This window comes from Saccopteryx leptura, chromosome 11 (assembly GCF_036850995.1).
Source record: "Saccopteryx leptura isolate mSacLep1 chromosome 11, mSacLep1_pri_phased_curated, whole genome shotgun sequence".
NCBI classification, from domain to species: Eukaryota; Metazoa; Chordata; class Mammalia; order Chiroptera; family Emballonuridae; genus Saccopteryx; species Saccopteryx leptura.
Genome location: NC_089513.1, coordinates 35,543,625 through 35,561,302, shown reverse-complemented (window position 1 = coordinate 35,561,302; position 17,678 = coordinate 35,543,625). Strand labels below are relative to the sequence as shown.

The window sequence follows — 17,678 nt, the reverse complement described above, 5'->3', positions numbered from 1 at the left end:
AACCTGCATCATAATAACACCCTCTCCCCTTTCTCTTGCAAACTCTCCTACAAGCTGCTGGTCTTCAGTGGGAAATAGGCGCAAAGGGGAGCAAAAGCTCTCCATTGGGGAAAACTGTGACCGAATAGCCACGATTCAGCATGAGTTCCTCCATGCACTGGGATTCTGGCATGAGCAGTCACGTTCTGATCGGGATGACTATGTCAGGATAATTTGGGACAGAATTCAGTCAGGTAAATTTCTCTTGTTTTCTTACATTTTTAGTTAGTTAAAGACTAAATAAGCATTATATCGTCTGCTGTCATCTGTGCCAACTGTTAACAATAGGAAAACTTGGACGTTTTGATGTCTTACTTCATTTAACTGTAACTCAACGTGAGTTGAAGGGGGTGAAGTTTGTTGAGGCACAATATCCCAGAACTCTAGTCCATTTGAGCCGGATATGATCTTAGAATCATGTGTTTCCTAAAGCATGTTTTATGGCATGCTCTGCTACAATACGCTCACGAGTGTTGTTTGAAAAGGACTCTGTGGTCACATAGTTTGGGAAATCCTAGGTTAAAAGAAATGAAACAGTTACTTACACTGCTGTACTACTGTTCAGACTCTTTGTTAGATGAACATAAATTGTAAATCTTCAAGAGAGGAGCATTTCCCAAAGTGGCTTAATTATGGTCTTTGTGGAGGGGGAGTATTTGAGTTTATTGTTCCATAGAAGCCATATTGGGAAACACTGCAGTATAGTTGGACAGCCTGAACTTTTTGTGACTTTGGGTTCCAACTCAGAAAGGTCTTCATAACCTTTTCGACCAGAGCTCATGTTTTTCATGGTTTTTTTTTCACAGTGACACTTAGTTTTCCTCCATAAGATACAATGGGGAGAATAGCATTGCTATCATGTGGGGTTATGAGGCCCCTAACATCATTATCTTAACATTACAGCTCTTGCTTCTTGCTCCCTTCTCTCCCCCAGTGTCCTGACCTCAACTTGGGTAGGCAAAGCAACAGATGAGAAGATTTCTGGAGCAAGAGAAGTGTTAGCTTTATTCCATAGCCTCATTCTTTAGGATCCCTAAGGTCTTGTTTTTGGCAGAAAGTTCTGCCAAGATTTGACAACACATGTGCTTTCGAGAGCAGATCTATCTCATTGTGCTTACAAAATTATTTGATTTTAAGTTGCAATTAGTTGCCCATTGGTATGATGTTAAGCAGCCTACTGTCCTTAAATGTATACATTTAAAATACAACTACACATATTCCAGTAACCATGAAACCTATGACTACGTCAATCTTTTCTAATGACTCTACATTTTAATTCCCGGGTCCCATCCCACCACACCTCCCCAAATCCTCTTCCTTTCATCTCCATCTGCTGTGGATGCTTCTGCCCTCACATGATCACCTGTCAATGCCTTTTCTTTCTTTCTTTCTTTCTTTCTTTCTTTCTTTCTTTCTTTCTTTCTTTCTTTCTTTCTTTCTTTCTTTCTTTCTTTCTTTCTTTCTTTCTTTTCTCTTTCTTTCTTCCTTCCTTCCTTCCTTCCTTCCTTCCTTCCTTCCTTCCTTCCTTCCTTCCTTCCTTCCTTCCTTCCTTCCTTTTCTTTTTCTTTCTTTCTTTCTTTTTTCTTTTTTTTTCCAAGATGGGGGGGGGGGGAGATAGTGAGACAGACTCCTGCATGCTGCATGTGCCCTAACTGGGATCTACCCAGCAACCCTGTCTGGGGCCAATGCTTGAATCAACCAAGCTATCCTTAGCACCTGAGGCTGATGTGCTCAGACCGACTGAATCATCCTCAGTGCCTGAGGTGGATGCTCAAACAGATTGAGCCATTGGCTGCAGGAGGGGAAAAGGCAGAGAAGCAGGAGAGAAGCAGATGGTCACTTCTCTTTTGTGCTCTGACAGGGAATTGAACCTGGGATGTCCACATGCCAGGCCCATGCTCTATCTCAGGGGTCCCCAAACTACAGCCCACGGGCCGCATGCGGCCCCCTGAGGCCATTTATCCGGCCCCTGCCGCACTTCCAGAAGGAGCACCTCTTTCATTGGTGGTCAGTGAGAGGAGCATAGTTCCCATTGAAATACTGGTCAGTTTGTTGATTTAAATTTACTTGTTCTTTATTTTAAATATTGTATTTGTTCCTGTTTTTTTTTTTTTTTTTTACTTTAAAATAAGATATGTGCAGTATGCATAGGGATTTGTTCATAGTTTTTTTTATAGTCCGGCCCTCCAATGGTCTGAGGGACAGTGAACTGGCCCCCTGTGTAAAAAGTTTGGGGACCCCTGCTCTATCTATTGAGTCACTAGCCAGAGCCCAATGACCCTATTTCAACAACACCTTTTAGAATCCTCCTTTTCATCTGTAGTTTTTAGAATCTTGGGTCCAATGCTAATGTCTAACTTTGAGCTGTAATGAAAGTTAGATATGTTCAACATAACTGCTGGAATCACAATTTTAAGCTTGAATATTATATTCCAAGACAGTAATGTATGAAACACCCTTGAAATACTGTAGGTCAGTTGTAGCAAAAGTTGCACTATGTTTATTACAGTCTCTGTTTCTAAGTTAACAGCATTCAGAATAAAATAAGTCAAATTTTTTGACTACCAAGTAATTAAAAAAATTTTTATTTATCATTCAGGCAAAGAGAGCAATTTTAACACCTATGATGACAAAGTCTCGGACTTTCTGAATGTGCCCTATGATTACACTTCAGTCATGCACTACAGTAAAACTGCATTCAGAAATGGAACAGAACCCACAATTATAACAAGAATCCCAGACTTCATGGATGTGATTGGCCAACGAATGGATTTCAGTGATTATGATCTCTTAAAGTTGAATCGACTCTATAACTGCTGTATGTGATAGGGTCTTTGAAATGACTTGTTTCTCTCTGCTACATAAGAAGAAAATTATGTTCTGTGCCATTTTGCAGAGCATTGCTGAGTTTTCTAAAATTATAAAAGCTTAATATTTTATTTTAATTTTACTTTTTGATTTTAAAGAGAGAAGAAAAAAGAGAGGTCATTGGATTGTTGTTCTACTTATTTATGCATTCATTGATTGATTCTTCTTGTATGTACTCTGACCAGGATCGAACCTGCAGCCTTAGCAGATCTGGACAACGCTCTAACCAACTGAGCTACTAGGTCAAGGCAAAAGTTGATATAGTTTTAAAAAGCACCAAAACCCAAATCGCAAACTACAGTTTGGAAACAGATGTAAAAATAAATTGAGTCTTTAAAAAAAATTATCGATTTTAGAAAGAGAGGGAGAGAGAGAGAGAAATATCAATTTGTTATTCCACCCATTCATTCATTCATTCCGTGGTTGACTCTTATATGTGCCCTGGCATCCCTGAAACCCTGGCATTTACGGATGACACCCTCACCACCCAGTCAGGGCCTGTAAACTGGGTCTTGGAGGAACATGCCCCACACAAGTTTTTGAAACTGTCACTCATTCAAATATGGACCAACTTGATATTCAAAACTTTTTTCAGCCCAAATGAGGTGCATAGTTATAATATAAATGGCATCCAATAATCTGAATGGTGGCTCAATAGTCTAAATAACTAGAAGAGTGTAGAATCAGGTTTCTATAATTAGATAATTTAACAGAAAGAGTTGGGCAGGCAGTTTTTTTAGATCTACAGAATTGATCAATGTCTTGGTTTTGCAAGAATCAAAAGGTCTTTAAGACACTATCACCCGGAATCAGTGAGGTGTCCCTCATTAGTTAGTGTCATTCCTAGTACTTCTGTGATAAGCTCAGTTTTTATTACTCAGATTATCATGTTATATGACTGTCAGTAACTGTTTTTTTTGTTTTCATTTTTGTAGCCTCTTCCTTGAGCTTTATGGACTCGTGCAATTTTGAACTGGAAAATGTGTGTGGTATGATTCAAAGTTCAGAAGACAACGCTGACTGGCAGCGGGTTTCACAGGTTCCCAGGGGGCCAGAGAGCGATCACTCCAACATGGGCCAGTGCAAAGGTGACAAAAGTGGGATGCTTCTAGATCAGGGGTCCCCAAACTTTTTACACAGGGGGCCAAGTTCACTGCCCCTCAGACGGTTGGAGGGCCAGACTATAAAAAAAACTATGAACAAATCCCTATGCACACTGCACATATCTTATTTTAAAGTAAAAAAACAAAACGGGAACAAATACAATATTTAAAATAAAGAACATGTAAATTTAAATCAACAAACTGACCAGTATTTCAATGGGAACTATGGGCCTGCTTTTGGCTAATGAGATGGTCAATGCCTGGTTCCATATTTGTCACTGCTAGCCGTAACAAGTGATATGACGTGCTTCAGGAGCCGTGATGCATGCGTCCCGCGTCACCGGAAGTCGCACTTTGCGGTGCCGCTGCCGCCACATACAGTACTCCAGGAGCACAGGATGTAGATATTGAACACCAATGAAAGAGGTGCCCCTTCCGGAAGTGTGGTGGGGGCTGGATAAATGGCCTCAGGGGGCCGCATGCGGCCCGCGGGCCGTAGTTTGGAGACCCCTGTTCTAGATTTTACTTACACTCGGTGGTTCTAGCTTTTTCTTTTGCTATGAAAGACTGGGACTTTATCTCTGACTCCTATTAGAATTATTCATGATGACCCATTAGTTTGTTACCAAGGCATTAGTTCTGTGCCTTGTAAGGACATCGTTACTTTCTTTGCCTTTATGCTCTGAGTTTGCTCTTCTTCTGAGTCAAAGCTGGGCTCTGTGAAGTCTCGACCTCGTTGTCTGTACACCCACAGCAGGAGAAAGCTGTCCCTCTTGAAGGACTCTTCTCTCTGGGGTCGTGGAGTCGTTTTCTTGAAGCTTGCAGAATAGGAGAGACTTTCTATTGAACAGCACTAGCTTGTGGATTGGTCAACTTCAGCACTTCAGCTGGTTGGAATCACATGCTGCTATTACAAAAATACTTACAATGAAGGTAGAAAGTACAATTTATTTATTTTTATTCAGATAAGTATCTTTTTCCATTGTAATTTGGGATTTTAAAAAATTTATTCCAATGAATTTCAGAGAGAGAGAGATAAAGAAACATTGATTTGTTGTCCCACTTATTTCTACTTTCATTGGTTTATTCTTGTGTCTGCCTTGACTGGGGATCCAACCCACAATGGTGTGTATTGGGACGATGCCCCAGCCGACTGAGCTAACTGGCCAGGATTATCATTTTGTTTTGAATTAAATAAGAATTTTTTTTTTGTTTTTGGTGACAAGTACCAAATTTTCATTTATTTGCTCATTTATGACAGCAAATATGTTGTGTTAGACTTCAGAACCAAGAGCCAGTGCTTGCCAGCTCAGATGGCCTAGGCAGGGAGTGAGGTCTCTGCTAATGAAGAGGTGCTTTTCCTTCTCAGGGTGTGGTGGGGTGAGGAATACACAGATGTGTTTTTGTTTGTTTGTTTATTTTTTTTTACAGCTACAGAGAGAGAGTCAGAGAGAGGGATAGATAGGGACAGACAGACAGGAACAAAGAGAGATGAGAAGTATCAATCATTAGTTTTTCGTTGTGACACCTTAGCTGTTCATTATTGCTTTCTCATATGTGCCTTGACCGGGGGGCTACAGCAGACCGAGTGACCCCTTGCTTGAGCCAGTGACCTTGGGTCCAAGCTGGTGAGCTTTTTGCTCAAACCAGATGAACCCATGCTCAAGCTGGCGACCTTGGGGCTTTGAACCTGGGTCCTCCACATCCCAGTCCTGTGCTCTATCCACTGCACCACTGCCCAGTCAGGCATACACAGGTGTTTTTTAAGAGTACAAATTTAGAACAAGTAGTAAGTAAGCCCTAACAATCTAATGCACAACACAGTAATTAAGGACAACAATATAGTATTATAATCATCAAACCTGCTAAAAGACTAGAACTTAATTATTACAACCACACACAAAAAAATAATTATTATGTAACATGATTGAGATTCTGGTTATTATATTACATATTATGATTGGTAATCATATTACAAAATATAAAAGTATCAAATGAACATGTTGTGTACCTTAGGTTTACAAATGGTATATGTCAAAATACCTCAATAAAAGTATTTTTGTTTTTGAATTCAGATTTGGGTAGTGGGTGGTGGTCTTACATAGGCCAGAAGGAGGGGGAAATAAAAGGAAGGAGGTGAGGGAGAAAAAGAAAGAGAGAGAGAAAGAGAGACTAGATACAGTAGGTGACATTTTATTCCATTTTTAAAAACTATTGTCTATTGTAAGAGAAAGGTGGCCTGGTGTTGTCTCTTTCTTAAACTGCCTACTCTTGGAACTGTATTTAAATGCCCATTACAGTGCCCTGCATACCTGTGGGAAGTAAATGGAACTTTAGTGCCCATAAAACATGCATGCTTATATTCAATATCTGTTTTCTCTCAATTCTGCTTTTATCGTTATAACAGGTTCTGGTTTCTTCATGCATTTTGACAGCAGCTCTGTGAATGTGGGGACCTCAGCTTTGCTGGAGAGTAGAACGCTGTACCCTAAAAGAGGATTTCAGTGCTTGCAATTTTATTTGTATAACAGTGGAAGTGAAAGTGACCAACTGAACATTTACGTCAGGGAGTATTCTGCAGACAAGGGGAATGGTACTTTAACCCTGGTGGAAGAAATAAAAGGTATAGTATCAATATTGTTACTGTTTGGGTTGCGAGTGAGGGAATCTTAACTCTATTCAATGCAACAGTTTACAACAGGGTAGGGGCTATTGGCTCACGACTTTTCAGCTTAGAGCTGGATCCCCCTGTTTCATGCTGTGGTAAGGAAGCTAGAATAAGGGTCCTCTGTGTGCTCTTACATGTGGCGCTCATTTAAGAAACTGTACAGTAGTCTTTGGCACTGAGGGGGTCAGTTCGTGGCAAGTAGTAAAAACACAATAGAAGGGCTAGCTTAGGCAAAATGTACAGAATAACTGGCTCAATGTAAGTAACTCAATTGTGGAAATGGAGGAGGGAGGAGCCGGCCTCAGGCAGGACTGGGCCTGTCCCTGAGCAAGGGGGGCCATCTCCTGTTATCTCAGATGGGCTTTGTCTGTGAAACTGGTGCTTGGGCTGTTTCACTTTCCAGCTTACGTTTTATCAACTGTGCCATCACACTGAAAAGAGAATTCTTCCTCTAATTTCTAGCTTAAATATAAGTACCAGTGAAGGGTTCTGATTTTTACGACTTGGGTTAAATGAAACTTTTGTAGCAATTCCTGAGTGGAGAGAGGGCAACGCCGTGACTGGGTCAATGCGTTGGGTCAGAGGACTGGGCCATGTTGATCACCTGTTCAAGCAGATGGTTAAGAAAGTTCCCTGAGGAAGAGGGGCCATGGGCTGGTAACTATATTACTGTTTGATCCACATAATGACTTCTTGGTTTGAATGAATTGAAAAATACTTACTATAAAATCAATCCACATGCTATATGTCATGCTATTCTCCTTTCCACCCTTCAATTGCTGTTTAACTATGAAAAACAATCGAAAAACAATGATAGTTTCCCTTGTGAACACTAACAGTGAGGTTCTTAATCTCATTTTACATATACACATACATATATACACGTATCACATACTATATATATATATACCTTGTATGTAATTATGTATAATACAATATACAATATGTATATAAGATACATTTATCTTATTTTTTAAAGATTTTATTTATTTATTTTACAGATTGAGGAGAGAGAGGGTCAGGGAGCAAGAAGTATCAACTCATAGTTGCTTCAATTTAGTTGTTCATTGATTGATTGTCATATGTGCCTTGACTGGGCAAGCCCAGTGTTTTAAACCAGCGACTTCAGCATTCCAGGGCAATGCTCTATCCATTTTGCTACAACAGGCCAGGCTAAGATACATTTTACATAGATGTAGATATTCCTTTTCATTAGCAATCTGTGGTGTTATCACTAATAGATAATAGCACGAAAGGTGCTTACGAAACTTGCTTAGGAGTCCAGAATTTAAACTGATGGCATTGGTAATAATAAGGTGAAATCTCTCATGGAAGGGTCTATCCATGGGCAATAACATTTTCTGCAATTTGGATGTTTCTAAGTCACTTTCAAGCAATTGTTTTGTATTAAGTGCCAATATATTTAAATTTTAAGTCATTGTGTTAATTATGAGTTTCACATAAATTGAGCTGTTTTCTACCTGGGAGCTTCTGAAAAAATTAAACATATTGCTTCTTATTTGGGTATGCAATCCAGGACAGTTAATAGAGGTAGGTATGGCCATGCTGCTCGCTGAGGGCAGGGGAAAATAATGGAGGGGAACATGCAGGTTGGAGAGAAAGGAAGTGGTAGTAAATATTAGATAAATATTTATAATGTTGAGTCACCGGTAATGATCTAAGGCGTAAATTGTAGGAAGTAGGCTTTCTAAGGTTTGGTGAATTCCTGTTTAATACTGTCAAAAAGTTGACTGAAATTTTTGCATATGAAGGCAGTATTTCAGTCAGAGTATAAATATAGTAAAGAAGGCTTTGGTTGAGTAGCACAGGAATCATGGGTACAACTGTAGACTATTGGGCTTGCTTGACCATTTAATTAACACAGAATGAAAGGTAACTCCTAGGTGGGGCATGGAGTACTCAGGAGTTAGGCGCAGTTGGCTGCTTTCCCATCTCTGCTAAAGGGCAAGAAACAACTAGATAAACATCCAGATATCCCAGAGAGAAGTCTGACCTCGCAGAAATACCTTAAAGTAAATGGACCAGGGTTGGAGAAATGAGGAGGCCATATATCAGACCTGTAGGACTCAGTAGCTTTCGGATGAATATTTGCCCATGGAGGTTAGCACTCTAGTGTTGGTTTGCATATGACTCATTGTCTTTTGTCTTCTTTGAAATAATAACGTCTGTTTTGCAGATATACCCATTGGGAGCTGGCAACTTTACCACGTCACACTGAAAGTAACCAACAAATTCAGAGTGGTATTTGGAGGGGTCAGAGGTGCTGGTGCATCTTTGGGTGGCCTGTCTATTGATGACATCAATCTTTCGGAAACACGGTGCCCTCATCACATCTGGCATATAAGGAATTTCACACAGTTCATTGGCAGCCCAAATGGAAATCTGTATAGCCCTCCATTTTATTCTTCTAAAGGTTATGCTTTTCAGATTAACTTGGATCTGAACCATGCGACTAATGCAGGAATATATTTCCACTTGATCTCTGGAGCCAATGATGATCAATTACAGTGGCCATGTCCTTGGCAACAAGCCACAATGACACTCCTGGATCAAAATCCTGACATTCGGCAACGTATGTCCAACCAGCGGAGTGTAACTACAGACCCATTTAAGACTACTGGTTCGTGACTCATTTTCTTTATTGCTAACACACGGTTGTTGCTTGTGGAGGGACAAAGGATTTGGGAATGCGAGACTGTACAGTCAGGTACCTAGGGAATTTTGTGCTCACATCTTAGGGAAAGAAGATAATTAGAGGAAAGGTTTCAGCAGTTACGGACAGTCTCCCAAGCAGGAGACTGCCAGGAATGTCAGCAGAGATGCCAACAAATAGAACGATATTGATTGTATTCCTGGGAATTGGCAACCTTACCTAAATTCCCATTGTCGTGCCAGGAATGTTGGTTTTAAGGTTTGACATGCCTGGATTAAAATCTAAGGTTTACTTCACAGAAGCAAAGCAAATAGATCTTGAGCAAATAATCTTCTAGAGCCCCAATATTTCAGCAGTAAAAGTGGGACAGTAGTAATACCCACACAGATTTGTTATAAGAATCACTACAGATCATCACAGAAGTCTGTGGAAAGGCCTGGTATGGAGAGGTCCTCAACTGTTGAGTTCTCCTAATCCATGCTACCCTGATCTTGCACTGGGATTACCAAGGCGGCTTTTATAATGGGCATGGTTTTTGATCAGAAGGAAGATGAGCACATGCTCTGGAGTGTGGGAAGGGTTGAGAGTGGATTTTAACTCTATTAAAGAGTTCTGAAGACTTTGTCAATGCTGATATCATTTTTCATCTTCTGGTCTGACAAAGGAGTAGAGCCCAGAAAGCCATGATCACATTTTTAATTTTAATAATCCTTTGCCATTTGGGAACCCAATAAAAGGACAAATGGAATTATGGCAGGGTGAATATTATTGCCAAATATGATTTCTACATATGAAAATAATGGACCCAAGTGACATAGGAGAAAAAAACTAATTTGATAAGTAAAATAAAATATTTACCAAAAGGGTTGTAGAGACTAAATGTTCAGAATTTCTTTCTTTCTTTTTTTCTTTCTTTCTTTCTTTCTTTCTTTCTTTCTTTCTTTCTTTCTTTCTTTCTTTCTTTCTTTCTTTCTTTCTTTCTTTCTTTTTTATATTTTGAGAGAGAGTGTGTGTGTGAGAGAGCCAGGAAGAGAGGAGAGAGGGTGAGAAGCATCAACTCATAGTTCCTTTTATTTTAGTTGTGCACTGAGCTTCTCATATGTGCCTTGACCAGGGCCGTGCCAGTGTCCCCTTGCTCAAGCCATCCCCCTTGGGCTTTTCATGCCTGAGACTCCTTGGGCTCAAGCTGGCGAGCTTTAGGATTGTGTACGATCCCCTGCTGGAGCCAGAGACCGCACGCTGCTGAGCCTGAGCACAGAGCTGATGACCTTGGGGTTTTGAACCAGCAACCTCAGCACTTGGGTCGATGCTTTATCCACTGCTCCACCACCAGTCAGGACAGAATTTTACTTTTAAAAATATTGTCTCTCTAGGCCCCAGCTGGTTGGCTCAGCGGTAGAGCATCAGCCCGGTGTGTGGATGCCTCGGATTCGATTCCCAGCCAGGGCACATAGGAGAAGCGCCCATCTGCTTCTCCACCTCTTCACCTCTCACTTCTCCCTCTATCTCTCTCTTCTCCTCCTCTCCTGCAGCCAAGGCTCCATTGAAGTGAGTTGGCCCTGAGCGCTGAGGATGGCTCAATGATCTCTGCCTCAGGTGCTAAAAGAATGGCTCTGGTTGCAACAGAGCAAGGGCCCCAGGCAGCCAGAGCATCACCCCCTAGTGGGCTTTCTGGGTGGATCCTGGTCGGGGCATGTGGGAACCTGTCTCTGACTCACTGCTTCTCACTAAAAAAAAAAAAAAAAAAAAAAAAAAAAAAAAATCTCTCTGGCCTGACCAGGTGGTGATGCAGTGGATAGAGTGTCAGCCTGGGATGCTGAGGACCTAGGTTCAAAACACCGAGGTTACAGGCTTGAGCATGGGCTCACCTGCTTGAGCATGGGCTCACCTGCTTGAGCATGGGCTCACTGGCTTGAGTATGGGATCATAGACATGACTCCAAGGTCACTGGCTTGAGCCCAAGATTGCTGGCTTGAGCAAGGGGTCACTGGCTCGGCTGTAGCCCCCCAGTCAAGCCACATATGAGAAAGCAATCAACGAACAACCTAGTGCCACAACTATGAGTTGATGCTTCTCATCTCTCTCCCTTCCTATCTGTCTGTCTGTCTGTCTGTCTCTCTCTCTAAAAAGAAGATAATGGCTCAGAATCAGGTGGGTTATCACCTTTTTCCAGAAGCAGTGCTTCTATGTTTTTACTCCTTAAAGGACTTTACTCTGTTAGGTGAATAATTCAGTTAACAAGATAAATTGTTCTATGCTAATATTAAAAACTCTCTCAGTAACATATTGATTTAACTCAGTTAAATGGCCTATCTGTAACTCAGAAGGTTGTTAAGGAAGGATTCTAACGGGCAGGGGGGTTCCAAACTGGTCAGTCAGTACAGATATGATACCCAACCTGGTAAACTCTTGGTACCTCTCCGCTCGTATTCCAGAATGTGGTCCCGCCTGCCAGGTAATCTCATTTCCTTTAGGACAGTGTAAATGAACAAGCTCCAGTGATTTGCCAGGGAATACATCACAGGTCAATAGCATCATTTAATGATTTTGAGCTTCATCCTAATTGTGTTTCACATCGCCTGTTCTTTCCTGCCACCAAAAGCTATGATGATGCTAACACACCCATTAATATAAATTGCTTTTTCAGATAATGGAAACTATTTTTGGGACAGGCCTTCCAAAGTGGGAGAAGTGGCTTTTTTCCCTAATGGAACTCAATTTAGAAGAGGTAGGGGCTTTGGAACCAGTGCCTTTATAACCCATGAGAGGCTGAAAAGCAGAGATTTTATAAAAGGAAATGATGTTTATATCCTCCTGACCGTGGAAGGTATGTCAATAAAAATAGTTTTCTATAAGCTATTTTTGTTGTTGTTGTAGCCATTGATTATTTACTGTGTTCTTCCAGGTTCCATTTCTGGGTATATTAAATAGAGATGTGGGAGGAAATGGGCCTGCGTGGAATATTTTTTTTTTGCTAAGAATCATTAAAAATATGAGAATAACTTAAAAGGAAACAGTGAGTGTTCCAGGATAAAGAATTTAATTACCACTACATGGAGCAATAGTGGAAAACTAATTTAGAAATAAGTTAAAGTATAGTCATTATACACTAGAATTAGAGTCTAGGATTACAGAAATAATATTAGCACACAAGCAAATGAAGCTAAACTTAAAATGGATTGTCTTATTGTCTTTTTCTAATACACACACACACACACACACACACACATCCTAGCAGTAATAGCAATTTATCATATTTTCTAGTTTCTTAGCTATGGCAGCCAAAACATACATTTTCCAAGAATACTGGTGGTTTCCATGTTTTATGTGGTAGGAGTTTAACATTTACTATTAAAGACCCACTTTCATCTCAGAAAATCAGAATTTCATTTGTGATGAAAAGTGGTGCAATTAAAACCCAGGGAATTTTCATTTCAATGTCAATTAGAGTAAATATAAATGATACTTCTTGGAAAAAATTATTTAGGAAAACTTTTGTTGAAAGAAGAGGCTACAGAAAATATTTTCTCCCTTGACAAAAGTCACATAGTCATCAATTCTATTTGACCCTGTTTGGATAAGAAGCAACAGAAAATGCCGCCAAGAACAGAAACCTGGTTGTCAGGGGACCTGGTGCCTTTTCGCAAATATCCACCAACTGGTCCACAAAGCAAGAGACCCGTGACTTTGGGCAAGATCCTCAGCTGCCTTGTGATCTGCTCTTTGGTTTTCTTGTCTGTCCCTCGAGGGTTAGTAATGTAAAAAAATAACAAACAGAGCCACTTTAAAATGGAGGCAGAGCTGCTACACCAGTAAAACTGCCTTGCACATCCTATGCCTCAAACCTTTTCAATGTTAAAACAGGACAAAATAACACAACATTGTGTCCAAAGAACTGTTTGCAAAGATAGCAAGAAAGCAGATATTTATGGTTACAGACTGAAAATTAACTTTCTTTAGACTAAACATTACTATGTTATGTTATCTGCACAATAGAAAAACCTTCTTTCTATTGATATTATTTCCCCCCTACCTTTTCTCGTAAATACCCTTTGCTTTTGTCTCCTAATGAGAACATTATTTGGGCTTCTGCCTGAATCAATGCTTCCCCAATAGCTTTTCTTTTGATCTCAAATAAACGATAGTTGCCTCTCACGTTGAAGGGCCATTTATTTTTAGGCTAACGGTGTCAAAGGCAAGCCCAGACCCAGGCATACATGTGCTTCCATTGCAGCCCCACAGGCTAGCCCCGCTGACCTTTTCATCTAGATTTCAACCTGCCTATTTAATATTTCACTGCCTATGAATATTGTGGGACTAGGCTTCAACATGGCCGAATTTCTTGCAAACCTGAAACCTAAGTATCTATTTTGAAATTTAAAGATCAAATACTAGTTAAAGCAAAAAGTGATTTCCTTCCATGTTCTCCCTTGCTGCCCTTAGACATATCCCACCTTAATTCTACACCAATTCAGCCAGTACCAACCTCTGGCATCCAAGACCTTTGTGCAAACTTCGCATGTGAGAATGATGGCGTCTGCACCATCCGAGACGGCAAGGCTGAGTGCAGGTAAGGGGCCACATGGAGGAGGTCTCCCCATTCCTTTGTTTGAAACCGTATCATTCCCACAATGTAGGATTAAATACTGATATTTCACATGAGCAAAACCAGTTAATTCTCATTTTATAACCAACCATTCATAGGATTTTTATTTTGGGGCTCTTTATTTAGGGCTTTGGATAGCTACAAGAACAATAAAATTATCCATGAAAAAAAATAACACATGATACCCTAATTGCCTGGAAAAGTCCTCATGAATTACATATCTGAAGTGGTTAAGTGTAACTGCCCCATTTTGTAGATGGAGATACTTAAGTTTCATGAAGAGCTCGGCCAAGGTGAATAGCTGGAAGGCGAAGGGACTAGAACTAAATTTTCTCCTTTTACCACGCTACTTTCCTTTCCTCCCTCCAAGCTGCCATTTTGAGCCTCAGATTAGAGTCATTTCATCGTTCCTTTCCATTGACCCTGCCTGGCCTCCTGGTGCTCGTTGACCACCTCCCTCTAGTCTAGAGTAGGTGACATGTTCTGATGTCAATGACCTGAATGTTGATCCACACCTTTAGCAGTGAAGATGTTCAGATCTAAATATCAGCGTATAGCTGAACCATGTTCTGAATGTGTAGGTGTCCATCAGGGGAAGACTGGTGGTATATGGGAGAGAGATGTGAAAAGAGAGGCTCCACTCGAGACACCATCATTATTGCCGCTTCTTCCACTGCTGCGGTGTTTGCCGTGATGCTGATCATCACCCTCGTCAGTGTCTATTGTACCCGGAAGAGATATCGCCAAAAGACAAGTTCAAACATAGCGGATGAGGCTCTGGAAAATGTAAGTTGAGTCTGATATTTGGTTATTCAAAACCTATTGAAGAAGAATTAAGACTTGTTAAATATCCTTTAAAAAATTCTTTTCATTACCTATGCTGGGGACAATTGCTTTGAGAGTGTGCTTTTGTTACATTCACTATAAATCAATGGTTCGTAAACTAGGCTTTCTGGGAGGGCGGTTTATTATCTTCCTAGAATTGCCCTTCTGAAAGGCAATATTGATTTTTCCCATGAGTTCCGACTTTCCTGGTAAAAGGGAGAGGTGACCTGTATGTCTTTGTTTTAAAGTCTTTGAGTGATGGGGGAGCTCAGGCTGGTAGAAGAGGGTGCAGGCATATTTGGGGCTTTTCTTAATTTTTTTTAAAAGATTTTATTTATTGATTTTAGAGAGAGGTGAGAGAGAGAGAATGGGGGAGAGAAGAGTGAGAAGCAGTTTCTTATTGAATGTGCCTTGACTGGGCAAGCCTGGGGCTTTGTACCAGCAGCCTCAGCATTCACGGTCGAGGCTTTACTCACTGCACCACCACTGGTCAGGCCATATTTGGGGCTTTGCTATGAAAGAAAGTTCCAACTAATTCTGACTTCATGTGCAGTAACTACCTGTGAGGCAAGATTTCCAACAGAGGTTTAAAGTCTTACCTCAGAAGGTCTCTAAACTGGCCACAGACTCTTGAAAGTACCCTGGCTCAGAGTGCGTTCCTGGGAAGCCGACTCAGATGGATGTTGGCGTGCGGGAGGTTTGGTGGGCAATGCTGTTGGGGACACCTGTGCCAGAGTGAGGGCAGCTGGGCTCTGGTGCAGCAACAGCTGAGGCCTCAGCCCTCCTCCGTCCCCGGAGCTGGGAGGGCCCCTTGGATGTGCTCCGAATGGTGGCGAGGAGGGTACTCACCACATCGACAGCCATTGGGTTGGGGCTGCCCGCCAACAAAAGCAGAAAATTGGGGGAAGGGCATGTCCTGCATAAGAGCCTTCATTTTAAAGGGCAGGACTGAGCAATGGGCCCAGCACACACCATGTACTGCAATAATAGAGGGCACAGAGTTTCAGATGCAGATTCACTTTCTTGCTTACAAAATAGCACAGACAAATTGGCATAAAATCTGAACACCACTTAAAAGTAAGGCTTTAAAAATTGTCCAGTTCTACCCAACCTGTGGCGGCAGAGTAAAGTGTTGACATGGAGTACTGAGGTCGCTGGTTCAAAACCCTGGGCTTGCCCGATCAAGGCACATACAGGAAATAACCACTACGAGCTGTTGCTTCTCGCTTCTCCCCTCTTTATCTTCCTACAAAGCAATAAAAAAAACAAAATTCCAGTTCTGTTAAATTCAAAAAAGTCTCCACAAGTTACTAGTAAAACTAAAGAGAAAAAAAGGCCAATTAGAATACCTCTGAAAATAAAAATACTGCAATTAGCTAAAGCAAGAATATATTTTCTTCAAAAAAAATGGTTATTCAAGACCTACTGTATTTTAAGATTATGATTTTTTGAAGTGGACAGCCTGGTCTAAAGATACTATATTTGTTTGCAAAGTCAATCAAGAGACAGAAAATGAAAACAAATAGTTTTATTCTCATACACTGCAACCATATCTTATCAACATCAGGAAGATGTTTAAAGCCAATCATGAAGCAGTGGATCAATTACTTCACAAGCTTGTTAGAAAAGTGCTTAAAATGTATACATGTGGCTTTGTTTTATGAATGGCTATTTCTAGCTTATTTTATGACTCAAAATAAAAGAAACAGATCCACCAACAAGGACCCAGTAGGCCGTCATGCACCCGTGGTCCCTGGGCCAGAATTGACAAATTGGGGGGTTGGGTGGGGAATGTGGAGAAATGGTTAGGGAAGAGAGATCCGTTAGCTAGGTGAATGGGAATGCTAGAACATTCCTCTGGAAACTGGCAAATATAAGCATTATTGTAACAGTCTACTAAAGTAAAAATTGGAAGGAATTAAAGAAAATGATAAAACAAAGAGAGAGAAGGGAGAAAATTAAGTCAATAAAGGGGGAAACTATCAGGTATCAGGGACATGGTAGGGTCATTAAGTGGGGATACACACACACACACACACACACACACACACACACACACTGTAATATTACAACAAAACTAACTTTTATCTCTGGGTCATTTAAACATGTTCCCAAGAGCAAGGAATCAACTTACATTCCCCTTAGTGTAGACATTTCTACAGCTGATGAACTGATAGCAGAACCTAGATCTAGGGTAGATCTCTAAATCAGAATGACCTTTTTGAGGCTGAAGTGTGTACTCACCCTGATGTTTAGCGTCTGAATAACACCAGCTGGCAGGCTAACACGTCTTCCTGGAGACAGGGCCCTGGGTTGCCTGCCAACTGGGAGGGATGCCAGGAGACTGCTGATGGCATTTCATTTAAAAATTAGACCATTTTATAGTGATTCATTTAAATGGCAGTTTTTAAATTTAGAAATTAAGTCATCGATTGTTCTTTCCTTTTTTAGCAGCATGCATTTTGAAGATGAACTCAACAATACGGCCAGCAAATGCAATTACAAAGGATTCTTTGTCATGGATTTCACCTAAAGTACATTACAGTCATCTCAGTCTTCTGTACGTGGATCATCTCTGTAAATAGCTAGATACAGTATACTATAGTAAATCATTATTTTGGTAAACGGCTAATTGGTAAAATGTCGTTTGTGTTTTTGTTTTTAAAAAGGGGGGAAGCAAAAAGGAATAAAAAATAAAAAATAAAGGTGGGGAAGTAATTCAGGGTCTTCTAGAATGTTATTGTCTATAAAAGGAGTACGACAGCCTTCCAAATTACCGATCCTTTACTTGGGAGTCAAAGGCGATGGCATCACATGCAATTCCCTGGAAACCATTGGAAACACCTAATGGGCATGCCCCCCATGTGGAACCTCAGCATTCCATGCTGTCCTGTC

General features: G+C 40.8%; 1 protein-coding gene across 2 annotated transcripts in view; it reads left to right on the top strand.

The window, feature by feature from the left end:
* Window positions 1-17,429, top strand: part of MEP1B (meprin A subunit beta) — a 29,985-nt gene extending 12,556 nt beyond the window's left edge. The window contains exons 7-15 of one of the 2 annotated variants that reach the window (XM_066352636.1): window positions 55-233; window positions 2,639-2,857; window positions 3,843-3,995; window positions 6,418-6,633; window positions 8,876-9,319; window positions 12,000-12,179; window positions 13,796-13,922; window positions 14,540-14,744; window positions 17,238-17,429. In XM_066352636.1, the coding sequence (XP_066208733.1) occupies window positions 55-233; window positions 2,639-2,857; window positions 3,843-3,995; window positions 6,418-6,633; window positions 8,876-9,319; window positions 12,000-12,179; window positions 13,796-13,922; window positions 14,540-14,744; window positions 17,238-17,249 (1,735 nt within the window). In that variant the 3' untranslated portion in view covers window positions 17,250-17,429. Of the gene's footprint in view, window positions 1-54; window positions 234-2,638; window positions 2,858-3,842; window positions 3,996-6,417; window positions 6,634-8,875; window positions 9,320-11,999; window positions 12,180-13,795; window positions 13,923-14,539; window positions 14,745-17,234 lie in introns of both variants that reach the window. The other variant, XM_066352635.1, reaches the window with a different exon arrangement.
* Window positions 17,430-17,678: the final 249 nt, after the last annotated feature.